Here is a 14139-nt window from a genome sequence, read left to right as displayed (position 1 = left end):
AGCACCTACTACCCCAATTCACTTATGACACCCCAGCAACATCCACACCCCTAATTCACTAATAACACCCCAGCAGCACCCCCACCCCTAATTCACTAATAACACTCCAGCAGCACCCCCACCCCTAATTCACTAATAACACCCCAGCAGCACTCACACCCCTAATTCACTAATAACACCCCAGCAGTACCTCCACCCCTAGCAGTACCTCCACCCCAGCAGCACCCCCACCCCTAATTCACTAATATCACCCCAGCAGCACCCCCACCCCTAATTCACTAATAACACCCCAACAGCACCTACACCCCTAATTCACTAATAACACCTCAGCAGCACATACACCCCTAATCCACTAACACCCCAGCAGCACCCCCACCCCTAATTCACTAGTAACACTCCAGCAGCACCCCCATCCCTAATTCACTAATAACACCCCAGCAGCACTCACACCCCTAATTCACTAATAACACCCCAGCAGCACCTACACCCCTAATTCACTAATAACACCCCAGCAGCACCTACACCCCTAATTCACTAATAACACCCAAGCAGCACTCACACCCCTAATTCACTAATAACACCCCAGCAGCACCCACACCCCTAATTCACTAATAACACCCCAGCAGCACCCACACCCCTAATTCACTAACACCCCAACTGCACCAACACCCCAAAATCACTAATAACACCCCAGCAACACCCCCACCCCTAATTCACTAATAACACCCCAACTGCACCAACACCCCTAATTCACTAACACCCCAGCAGCACCCACACCCCTAATTCACTAATAACACCCCAGCAGCACCTACACCCCTAATTCACTAATAACACCCCAGCAGCACCCACACCCCTAATTCACTAACACCCCAACTGCACCAACACCCCAAAATCACTAATAACACCCCAGCAACACCCCCACCCCTAATTCACTAATAACACCCCAACTGCACCAACACCCCTAATTCACTAATAACACCCCAGCAACACCCCCACCCCTAATTCACTAATAACACCCCAGCAGCACCCACACCCCTAATTCACTAATAACACCCCAGCAGCACTCACACCTACACCCCTAATTCACGAATAACACCCCAGCAGCACCCACACCCCTAATTCACTAATAACACCCCAACAGCACCAACACCCCTAATTCACTAATAACACCCCAGCAGCACTCACACCTACACCCCTAATTCACTAATAACACCCCAGCAGCACCCACACCCCTAATTCACTAATAACACCCCAGCACCACCCCCACCCCAATTCACTAATAACACCCCAGCAGCACCGACACCCCTAATTCACTAATAACACCCCAGCAGCACCCCCACCCCTAATTCACTAATAACATCCCAACAGCACCAACACCCCTAATTCACTAATAACACCCCAGCAGCACTCACACCTACACCCCTAATTCACTAATAACACCCCAGCAGCACCCACACCCCTAATTCACTAATAACATCCCAACAGCACCAACACCCCTAATTCACTAATAACACCCCAGGAACACCCCCACCCCTAATTCACTAATAACACTCCAACAGCACCAAAACCCCTAATTCACTAATAACACCCCAGCAGCACTCACACCTACACCCCTAATTCACTAATAACATCCCAACAGCACCAACACCCCTAATTCACTAATAACACCCCAGCAGCACTCACACCTACACCCCTAATTCACTAATAACACCCCAGCAGCACCCACACCCCTAATTAACTAATAACATCCCAACAGCACCAACACCCCTAATTCACTAATAACACCCCAGGAACACCCCCACCCCTAATTCACTAATAACACTCCAACAGCACCAAAACCCCTAATTCACTAATAACACCCCAGCAGCACTTACACCCCTAATTCACTATTACACCCCAGCAGCACTCACTCCTACACTCCTAACTCACTAATAACACCCCAGCAGCACTCATACCCCTAATTCACTACTACACCCCAGCAGCACCCACACCCCTAATTCACTAACACCCCAGCAGCACCCCCACCCCTAATTCATTATTACACCCCATCAGCACCTACACTCATAATTCACTAATAACACCCCAGCAGCACTCATACCCCTAATTCACTAATAACACCCCAGCAGCACTCACACCCCTAATTCACTAATAACACTCCAGCAGCACCCCCACCCCTAATTCACTTATAACACCCCAGCAGCACCCCCACCCCTAATTCAGTAATAACACCCCAGCAGAACCCACACCCCTAATTCACTAATAACACCCCAGCAGCACCTACACCCCTAATTCACTAATAACACTCCAGCAGCACCTACACCCCTAATTCACTAATAACACCCCAGCAGCACTCACACCCCTAATTCACTAATAACACTCCAGCAGCACCCCCACCCCATATTCACTAATAACATCCCAGCAGAACCCACACCCCTAATTCACTAATAACACCCCAGCAGCACCCACACCCCTAATTCACTAATAACACTCCAGCAGCACCCCCACCCCATATTCACTAATAACACCCCAGCAGCACCCACACCCCTAATTCACTAATAACACCCCAGCACCACCCCCACCCCAATTCACAAATAACAACCCAGCAGCACCCCCACCCCTAATTCACTAATAACATCCCAACAGCACCAACACCCCTAATTCACTAATAACACCCCAGCAGCACTCACAGCTACACCCCTAATTCACTAATAACACCCCAGCAGCACCCACACCCCTAATTCACTAATAACATCCCAACAGCACCAACACCCCTAATTCACTAATAACACCCCAGCAGCACCCACACCCCTAATTCACTAATAACATCCCAACAGCACCAACACCCCTAATTCACTAATAACACCCCAGCAGCACTCACACCCCTAATTCACTATTACACCCCAGCAGCACTCACTCCTACACTCCTAATTAACTAATAACACCCCAGCAGCACTCATACCCCTAATTCACTACTACACCCCAGCAGCACCCACACCCCTAATTCACTAATAACACCCCAGCAGCACCCCCACCCCTAATTCACTATTACACCCCAGCAGCACCTACACCCCTAATTCACTAATAACACCCCAGCAGCACCTACACCCCTAATTCACTAATAACACCCCTGCAGCACCTACACCCCTAATTCACTAACACGCCAGCAACACTCACACCCCTATTTCACTAATAACACCCCAGCAGCACCCACACCCCTAATTCACTAATAACACCCCAGCAGCACTCACACCTACACCCCTAATTCACTAATAACACCCCAGCAGCACCCACACCCCTAATTCACTAATAACACTCCAACAGCACCAAAACCCCTAATTCACTAATAACACCCCAACAGAACCCACACCCCTAATTCATTAATAACACTCCAACAGCACCAAAACCCCTAATTCACTAATAACACCCCAACAGAACCCACACCCCTAATTCACTAATTACACCCCAGCAGCACCTACACCCCTAATTCACTAATAACACCCCAGCAGCACCCACACCCCTAATTCACTAATAACAACCAAGCAGCACCTACACCCCTAATTCACTTATGACACCCCAGCAACATCCACACCCCTAATTCACTAATAACACCCCAGCAGCACCCCCACCCCTAATTCACTAATAACACTCCAGCAGCACCCCCACCCCTAATTCACTAATAACACCCCAGCAGCACTCACACCCCTAATTCACTAATAACAGCCCAGCAGTACCTCCACCCCTAGCAGTACCTCCACCCCAGCAGCACCCCCACCCCTAATTCACTAATATCACCCCAGCAGCACCCCCACCCCTAATTCACTAATAACACCCCAACAGCACCTACACCCCTAATTCACTAATAACACCTCAGCAGCACATACACCCCTAATCCACTAACACCCCAGCAGCACCCCCACCCCTAATTCACTAGTAACACTCCAGCAGCACCCCCATCCCTAATTCACTAATAACACCCCAGCAGCAGTCACACCCCTAATTCACTAATAACACCCCAGCAGCACCTACACCCCTAATTCATTAATAACACCCCAGCAGCACCTACACCCCTAATTCACTAATAACACCCAAGCAGCACTCACACCCCTAATTCACTAATAACACCCCAGCAGCACCCACACCCCTAATTCACTAATAACACCCCAGCAGCACTCACACCTACACCCCTAATTCACTAATAACACCCCAGCAGCACCCACACCCCTAATTCACTAATAACATTCCAACAGCACCAACACCCCTAATTCACTAATAACACCCCAGCAGCACCCCCACCCCTAATTCACTAATAACACTCCAACAGCACCAAAACCCCTAATTCACTAATAACACCCCAGCAGCACTCACACCCCTAGTTCACTAATAACACTCCAGCAGCACCCCCACCCCTAATTCACTAACACCCCAACAGCACCCACACCCCTAATTCACTAATAACACCCCAGCAGCACCCACACCCCTAATTCACTAATAACACCCCAGCAGCACCTACACCCCTAATTCACTAATAACACCCCAGCAGCTCCTACACCCCTAATTCACTTATGACACCCCAGCAACATCCACACCCCTAATTCACTAATAACACTCCAGCACCACCCCCACCCCTAATTCACTAATAACACTCCAGCAGCACCCCCACCCCTAATTCACTTACAAAACCCCAGCAGCACCCCCTCCCCTAATTCACTAATAACACCCCAGAAGAACCCACACCCCTAATTCACTAACAACACCCCAGCAGCACCTACACCCCTAATTCACTAATAAAACTCCAGCAGCACCCCCACCCCTAATTCACTAATAACACCCCAGCAACACCCACACCCCTAATTCACTAACAACACCCCAGCAGCACCTCCACCCCTAATTCACTAATAACACCCCAGCAGCACCCACACCCCTAATTCACTAATAACACCCCAGCAGCATCCCCACCCCTAATTCACTAATAACACTCCAACAGCACCGAAACCCCTAATTCACTAATAACACCCCAGCAACACCCACACCCCTAATTCACTAACAACACCCCAGCAGCACCCCCACCCCTAATTCACTATTACACCCCAGCAGCACCTACACCCCTAATTCACTAATAACACCCCAGCAGCACCTACACCCCTAATTCACTAATAACACCCCTGCAGCACCTACACCCCTAATTCACTAACACGCCAGCAACACTCACACCCCTATTTCACTAATAACACCCCAGCAGCACCCACACCCCTAATTCACTAATAACACCCCAGCAGCACTCACACCTACACCCCTAATTCACTAATAACACCCCAGCAGCACCCACACACCTAATTCACTAATAACACCCCAGCAGCACCCCCACCCCTAATTCATTAATAACACCCCAACAGCACCAAAACCCCTAATTCACTAATAACACCCCAACAGAACCCACACCCCTAATTCACTAATTACACCCCAGCAGCACCTACACCCCTAATTCACTAATAACACTCCAGCAGCACCTACACCCCTAATTCACTAATAACATCCCAATAGCACCAACACCCCTAATTCACTAATAACACCCCAGCAGCACCCACACCCCTAATTCACTAATAACAACCAAGCAGCACCTACTACCCCAATTCACTTATGACACCCCAGCAACATCCACACCCCTAATTCACTAATAACACCCCAGCAGCACCCCCACCCCTAATTCTCTAATAACACTCCAGCAGCACCCCCACCCCTAATTCCCTAATAACAGCCCAGCAGTACCTCCACCCCTAGCAGTACCTCCACCCCAGCAGCACCCCCACCCCTAATTCACTAATATCACCCCAGCAGCACCCCCACCCCTAATTCACTAATAACACCCCAACAGCACCTACACCCCTAATTCACTAATAACACCTCAGCAGCACATACACCCCTAATCCACTAACACCCCAGCAGCACCCCCACCCCTAATTCACTAGTAACACTCCAGCAGCACCCCCATCCCTAATTCACTAATAACACCCCAGCAGCACTCACACCCCTAATTCACTAATAACACCCCAGCAGCACCTACACCCCTAATTCACTAATAACACCCCAGCAGCACCTACACCCCTAATTCACTAATAACACCCAAGCAGCACTCACACCCCTAATTCACTAATAACACCCCAGCAGCACCCCCACCTACACCCCTAATTCACTAATAACACCCCAGCAGCACCCACACCCCTAATTCACTAATAACATTCCAACAGCACCAACACCCCTAATTCACTAATAACACCCCAGCAGCACCCCCACCCCTAATTCACTAATAACACTCCAACAGCACCAAAACCCCTAATTCACTAATAACACCCCAGCAGCACTCACACCCCTAATTCACTATTACACCCCAGCAGCTCTCACTCCTACACCCCTAGTTCACTAACACCCCAGCAGCACCCACACCCCTAATTCACTAATAACATCCCAACAGCACCAACACCCCTAATTCACTAATAACACCCCAGCAACACCCCCACCCCTAATTCACTAATAACACTCCAACAGCACCTACACCCCTAATTCACTAATAACACCCCAGCAGCTCCTACACCCCTAATTCACTTATGACACCCCAGCAACATCCACACCCCTAATTCACTAATAACATCCCAACAGCACCAAAACCCCTAATTCACTAATAACACCGCAGCAGCACTCACACCCCTAGTTCACTAATAACACTCCAGCAGCACCCCCACCCCTAATTCACTAACACCCCAACAGCACCCACACCCCTAATTCACTAATAACACCCCAGCAGCACCCACACCCCTAATTCACTAATAACACCCCAGCAGCACCTACACCCCTAATTCACTAATAACACCCCAGCAGCTCCTACACCCCTAATTCACTTATGACACCCCAGCAACATCCACACCCCTAATTCACTAATAACACTCCAGCAGCACCCCCACCCCTAATTCACTAATAACACTCCAGCAGCACCCCCACCCCTAATTCACTTACAAAACAACAGCAGCACCCCCTCCCCTAATTCACTAATAACACCCCAGAAGATCCCACACCCCTAATTCACTAACAACACCCCAGCAGCACCTACACCCCTAATTCACTAATAAAACTCCAGCAGCACCCCCACCCCTAATTCACTAATAACACCCCAGCAACACCCACACCCCTAATTCACTAACAACACCCCAGCAGCACCTCCACCCCTAATTCACTAATAACACCCCAGCAGCACTCACACCCCTAATTCACTAATAACACCCCAGCAGCATCCCCACCCCTAATTCACTAATAACACTCCAACAGCACCGAAACCCCTAATTCACTAATAACACCCCAGCAGCACTCACACCCCTAATTCACTATTACACCCCAGCAGCACTCACTCCTACACTCCTAATTCACTAATAACACCCCAGCAGCACTAATACCCCTAATTCACTACTACACCCCAGCAGCACCCACACCCCTAATTCACTAATAACACCCCAGCAGCACCCCCACCCCTAATTCACTATTACACCCCAGCAGCACCTACACCCCTAATTCACTAATAACAGCCCAGCAGCACCTCCACCCCTAATTCACTAATATCACCCCAGCAGCACCCCCACCCCTAATTCACTAATAACACCCCAGCAGCACCCACACCCCTAATTCACTAATAACACCCCAGCAGCACCTACACCCCTAATTCACTAAAACCCCAGCCACTCTCACACCCCTATTTCACTAATAACACCCCAGCAGCATCCACACCCCTAATTCACTAATAATACCCCAGCAGCACTCACACCTACACCCCTAATTCACTAATAACACCCCAGCAGCACCCACACCCCTAATTCACTAATAACATCCCAACAGCACCAACACCCCTAATTCACTAATAACACCCCAGCAGCACCCCCACCCCTAATTCACTAATAACACTCCAACAGCACCAAAACCCCTAATTCACTAATAACACCCCAACAGAACCCACACCCCTAATTCACTAATTACACCCCAGCAGCACCTACACCCCTAATTCACTAATAACACTCCAGCAGCACCTACACCCCTAATTTACTAACACCCAAGCAGCAACTACACCCCTAAATCACTAATAACACCCCAGCAGCACTCACACCCCTAATTCACTAATAACACTCCAGCAGCACCCCCACCCTTAATTCACTATTAACACCCCAGCAGCACCTACACCCCTAATTCACTTATGACACCCCAGCAACATCCACACCCCTAATTCACTAATAGCACCCCAGCAGCACCCCCACCCCTAATTCACTAACACTCCAACAGCACCAAAACCCCTAATTCACTAATAACACCCCAACAGAACCCACACCCCTAATTCACTAATAACACCCTAGCAGCACCTACACCCCTAATTCACTAATAACACTCCAGCAGCACCTACACCCCTAATTCACTAATAATACCCCAGCAGCACCCCCACCCCTAATTCACTTATGACACCCCAGCAACATCCACACCCCTAATTCACTAATAATACCCCAGCAGCACCACCACCCCTAATTCACTAATAACACTCCAGCAGCACCCCCACCCCTAATTCACTAATAACACCCCAACAGCACCAACACCCCTAATTCACTAATAACATCCCAGCAGCACCTCCACCCCTAATTCACTAATAACACCCCAGCAACACCCACACCCCTAATTCACTAATAGCAACCCAGCATCACCTACACCCCTAATTCACTAATAACACCCCAGCAGCACCTACACCCCTAATTCACTAATAACACCCCAGCAGCACTCAAACCCCTAATTCACTAATAACACCCCTGCAGCACCCACACCCCTAATTCACTAATAACACCCCAGCAGCACCTACACCCCTAATTCACTAATAACACCCCAGCAGCACCCACACCCCTAATTCACTAATAACACCCCAGCAGCACCTACACCCCTAATTCACTAACACCCCCAGCAGCACTCACACCCCTAATTCACTAATAATACCCAGCACCACCTACACCCTTAATTCACTAACACCGCAGCAGCACCTACACCCCTAATTCACTAATAACACCCCAACAACACCCACACCCCTAATTCACTAATAGCAACCCAGCATCACCTACACCCCTAATTCACTAATAACACCCCAGCAGCACCTACACCCCTAATTCACTAATAACACCCCCAGCAGCACTCACACCCCTAATTCACTAATAACACCCCAGCAGCACATACACCCCTAATTCACTAATAATACCCAGCACCACCTACACCCTTAATTCACTAACACCGCAGCAGCACCTACACCCCTAATTAACTAATAACATCCCAACAGCACCAACACCCCTAATTCACTAATAACACCCCAGGAACACCTACACCCCTAATTCACTAATAACACCCCAGCAGCACCTACACCCCTAATTCACTAATAACACCCCAGCAGCACTCACACCCCTAATTCACTAATAACACCCCTGCAGCACCCACACCCCTAATTCACTAATAACACCCCAGCAGCACCTCCACCCCTAATTCACTAATAACACCCCAGCAGCACCTCCACCCCTAATTCACTTATAACACCCCAGCAGCACTCACATCCCTAATTCACTAATATCCCAGCAGCACCCCCACCCCTAATTCACTAATAACACCCCAGCAGCACCCACACCCCTAATTCACTAATAACACCCCAGCAGCACCCCACCCCTAATTCACTAATAATACCCCAGCAGCACTCACAGCCCTAATTCACTAATAACACCCCAGCAGCACCCATACCCCTAATTCACTAATAACACCCCTGCAGCACTCACACCCCTAATTCACTAATAACACCCCAGCAGCACCTACACCCCTAATTCACTAATAACACCCCAGCAGCACCACCACCCCTAATTCACTAATAACACTCCAGCAGCACCCCCACCCCTAATTCACTAATAACACCCCAACAGCACCAACACCCCTAATTCACTAATAACATCCCAGCAGCACCTCCACCCCTAATTCACTAATAACACCCCAGCAACACCCACACCCCTAATTCACTAATAGCAACCCAGCATCACCTACACCCCTAATTCACTAATAACACCCCAGCAGCACCGACACCCCTAATTCACTAATAACACCCCAGCAGCACTCACACCCCTAATTCACTAATAACACCCCTGCAGCACCCACACCCCTAATTCACTAATAACACCCCAGCAGCACCTCCACCCCTAATTCACTAATAACACCCCAGCAGCACCTCCACCCCTAATTCACTAATAACACCCCAGCAGCACCTCCACCCCTAATTCACTTACAACACCCCAGCAGCACTCACATCCCTAATTCACTAATATCCCAGCAGCACCCCCACCCCTAATTCACTAATAACACCCCAGCAGCACCCACACCCCTAATTCACTAATAACACCCCAGCAGCACCCCACCCCTAATTCACTAATAATACCCCAGCAGCACTCACAGCCCTAATTCACTAATAACACCCCAGCAGCACCCATACCCCTAATTCACTAATAACACCCCTGCAGCACTCACACCCCGAATTCACTAATAACACCCCAGCAGCACCTACACCCCTAATTCTCTAATAACACCCCAGCAGCACTCACACCCCTAATTCACTAATAACACCCCAGCAGCACATACACCCCTAATTCACTAATAATACCCAGCAGCACCTACACCCCTAATTCACTAATAACACCCCAGCAGCACCTACACCCCTAATTCACTAACACCCCAGCAGCACCCACACCCCTAATTCACTAATAACACCCCAACAGCACCTACACCCCTAATTCACTAATAACACCCCAGCAGCACCCACACCCCTAATTCACTAACACCCCAGCAGCACCTACACCCCTAATTCACTAATAACACCCCAGCAGCACCCCCACCCCTAATTCACTAATAACACCCTAGCAACACCCACACCCCTAATTCACTAATAACACCCCAGCAGCACCCCCACCCCTAATTCACTAATAACACCCCAACAGCACCCCCACCCCTAATTCACTAACACCCCAACAGCACCCCCACCCCTAATTCACTAACACCCCAGCTGCACCTACACCCCTAATAACACCCCAGCAGCACCCACACCCCTAATTCTCTAATAACTCCCCAGCAGCACCTCCACCCCTAATTCACTAATATCACCCCAGCAGCACCCACACCCCTAATTCACTAATAACACCCCAGCAGCACCTCCACCCCTAATTCACTAATATCACCCCAGCAGCACCTACACCCCTAATTCACTAATATCACCCCAGCAGCACCCCCACCCCTAATTCACTAATAACACCCCAACAGCACCAACACCCCTAATAACACCCCAGCAGCACTCACACCCCTAATTCACTAATAACACCCCAGCAGCACTCACACCCCTAATTCACTAATAACACCCCAGCAGCACTCACACCCCTAATTCACTAATAACACCGCAGCAGCACCCACACCCCTAATTCACTAATATCACCCAAGCAGCACCCCCACTCCTTACTAAGGGCGGGATGTACTAAAGGGGAAAATGCGGTAAATCTCAGATTACCGCTGTTTCTCACTGCATGGTTCTGCCCATCTTTAGATGGCGATAGCGATGAGGTCCCCATTGATTGCATGGAGACCCGGCGCTGCCATTCCGGCTTCAGCGAAGCCTTCCACGCACTGCCGGGTCCCCGTGTCATGCATGTGTGCAGAGTACAGACGGACCGTTGCGCATGTGCATTATACAAGACCCCAGCGGGGGACCTCGCCGGAGGGGTAAGTGTTGGTAAATACCAGTGGCTTTATCCTTTGTATCACAGTGATACCGCTGGTGCTTGCCTTGGTTGATACATGGGGGCCCAGCTACGTTACGTTACATTAGACATTGTGTTTCCTGTACAGAATATCCTGACTGTGCGTTATATCCGCAGGTGCCGATTACCCAGACAGCGATATACCGGACAAAAGAAGGACTTATCAGCTGCTTAGAAGCACCGATGCCTTAATCCGGGCCGAGCGCCCGAACCTCTGTTACTTTACACGTGAGGGTCAGTCGGAGAGTCGGGTCGCCTGTCGCCATCGCTTTGCCAGGAGTAAGTTTAACATTAACCCTTTTGGACTTCGCTTTGGGAAGCGAGAACACAGCGATATCATCACCAAGCGAGCCCCAGCGACTTCCAGCGATACGCTCCTACCGTACCTTCTCAGACTTAGAGCCAGGCCGATGGCATTGTGCGGAGAGCTGTCCGGCCAGTGGTGCTAGCTGGCAGCCATTTTATATTAATGTCATTATTATGTTCATTCACGTCCTAGATCACTTCTGTTTAGTTCTTATGTTTCTGTATGATTTCGTGTTGCTGGGGAAATGCAAACGGGAATTTTCTGCAATACAATTACACCCCCGACTGACCCTGTATCGCTGTTGTGGTGCTGCGTCTGTCCCCATTTCTAAGCAGTAATCCAATAAAATCCATTTATTGCGCCTGAAGTGGGATGTGTCTGTCTGGGGAGACAATGGCGGCTTTGTTGGTTACGTTACTGCTGTAATTAAGCAGATATCTGTCGCAGCGCAGCAGCTCTCTCCTCTTGTGTCAGATCATTGTGCCGGTTATCTGCCCGTTCTCAGGCCGGCGCCATTGTCAGACGTGCGCTGGTTGCAGAGGAAGACAAACAGGGCAGGGTCCGGGCTGATATCCAGGCATTGGACTCAGGGACAGAGGAGAGGTGCACACAGGCCAGTCCCTCTCTCACTAGTAAGGGGGAGACCAGCCTCAGGCTACACTCAGGCCAGTCCCTCTCTCACTAGTAAGGGGGAGACCAGCCGCAGGCTATACTCAGGCCAGTCCCTCTCTCACTAGTAAGGGGGAGACCAGCCGCAGGCTATACTCAGGCCAGTCCCTCTCTCACTAGTAAGGGGGAGACCAGCCTCAGGCTACACTCAGGCCAGTCCCTCTCTCACTAGTAAGGGGGAGACCAGCCTCAGGCTACACTCAGGCCAGTCCCTCTCTCACTAGTAAGGGGGAGACCAGCCTCAGGCTATACTCAGGCCAGTCCCTCTCTCACTAGTAAGGGGGAGACCAGCCGCAGGCTATACACAGGCCAGCCCCTCTCTCACTAGTAAGGGGGAGACCAGCCTCAGGCTACACTCAGGCCAGTCCCTCTCTCACTAGTAAGGGGGAGACCAGCCGCAGGCTACACACAGCCCGGTCCCTCTCTCACTAGTAAGGGGAGACCAGCTGCAGGCTACACTCAGTCCAGTCCCTCTCTCACTAGTAAGGGGAGACCAGCCGCAGGCTACACTCAGGCCAGTCCCTCTCTCACTAGTAAGGGGAGACCAGCCGCAGGCTACACACAGGCCAGTCCCTCTCTCACTAGTAAGGGGGAGACCAGCCGCAGGCTACACACAGGCCAGTCCCTCTCTCACTAGTAAGGGGGAGACCAGCCGCAGGCTACACACAGGCCAGTCCCTCTCTCACTAGTAAGGGGGAGACCAGCCGCAGGCTACACTCAGGCCGGTCCCTCTCTCACTAGTAAGGGGAAGACCAGCCGCAAGCTACACTCAGGCCAGTCCCTCTCTCACTAGTAAGGGGGAGACCAGCCACAGGCTACACTCAGGCCAGTCCCTCTCTCACTAGTAAGGGGGAGACCAGCCGCAGGCTACACACAGGCCAATCCCTCTCTCACTAGTAAGGGGGAGACCAGCCGCAGGCTACACACAGGCCAGTCCCTCTCTCACTAGTAAGGGGGAGACCAGCCGCAGGCTACACTCAGGCCAGTCCCTCTCTCACTAGTAAGGGGGAGACCAGCCACAGGCTACACACAGGCCAGTCCCTCTCTCACTAGTAAGGTGGAGACCAGCCGCAGGCTACACACAGCCCGGTCCCTCTCTCACTAGTAAGGGGGAGACCAGCCACAGTCTACACTCAGGCCAGCCCCTCTCTCACTATTAAGGGGGAGACCAGCCTCAGGCTACACACAGCCCGGTCCCTCTCTCACTAGTAAGGGGGAGACCAGCCGCAGGCTACACACAGCCCGGTCCCTCTCTCACTAGTAGGGGGGAGACCAGCCGCAGGCTACACACAGGCCAGTCCCTCTCTCACTAGTAAGGGGGAG

General features: G+C 50.7%; 1 protein-coding gene across 3 annotated transcripts in view; it reads left to right on the top strand.

Moving 5' to 3' along the window:
* LOC148479207 (uncharacterized) overlaps positions 1 to 12464 on the top strand; it is a 98138-nt gene extending 85674 nt beyond the window's left edge. For all 3 annotated transcript variants that reach the window (XM_088454793.1, XM_088454794.1, XM_088454795.1), the window contains exon 4: positions 11958 to 12464. In XM_088454793.1, the coding sequence (XP_088310919.1) occupies positions 11958 to 12289 (332 nt within the window). In that variant the 3' untranslated portion in view covers positions 12290 to 12464. The remainder of the gene's footprint in view (positions 1 to 11957) is intronic.
* The last annotated feature ends 1675 nt before the right edge of the window (positions 12465 to 14139 follow it).

The sequence above is a fragment of the Taudactylus pleione genome, unplaced genomic scaffold (genome assembly GCF_031769625.1).
Source record: "Taudactylus pleione unplaced genomic scaffold, aTauple2 ptg000632l, whole genome shotgun sequence".
NCBI lineage: Eukaryota > Metazoa > Chordata > Amphibia > Anura > Myobatrachidae > Taudactylus > Taudactylus pleione.
The sequence above is the reverse complement of the archived record's forward strand: the minus strand, read 5'-3'. Positions and strand labels throughout refer to the sequence as shown.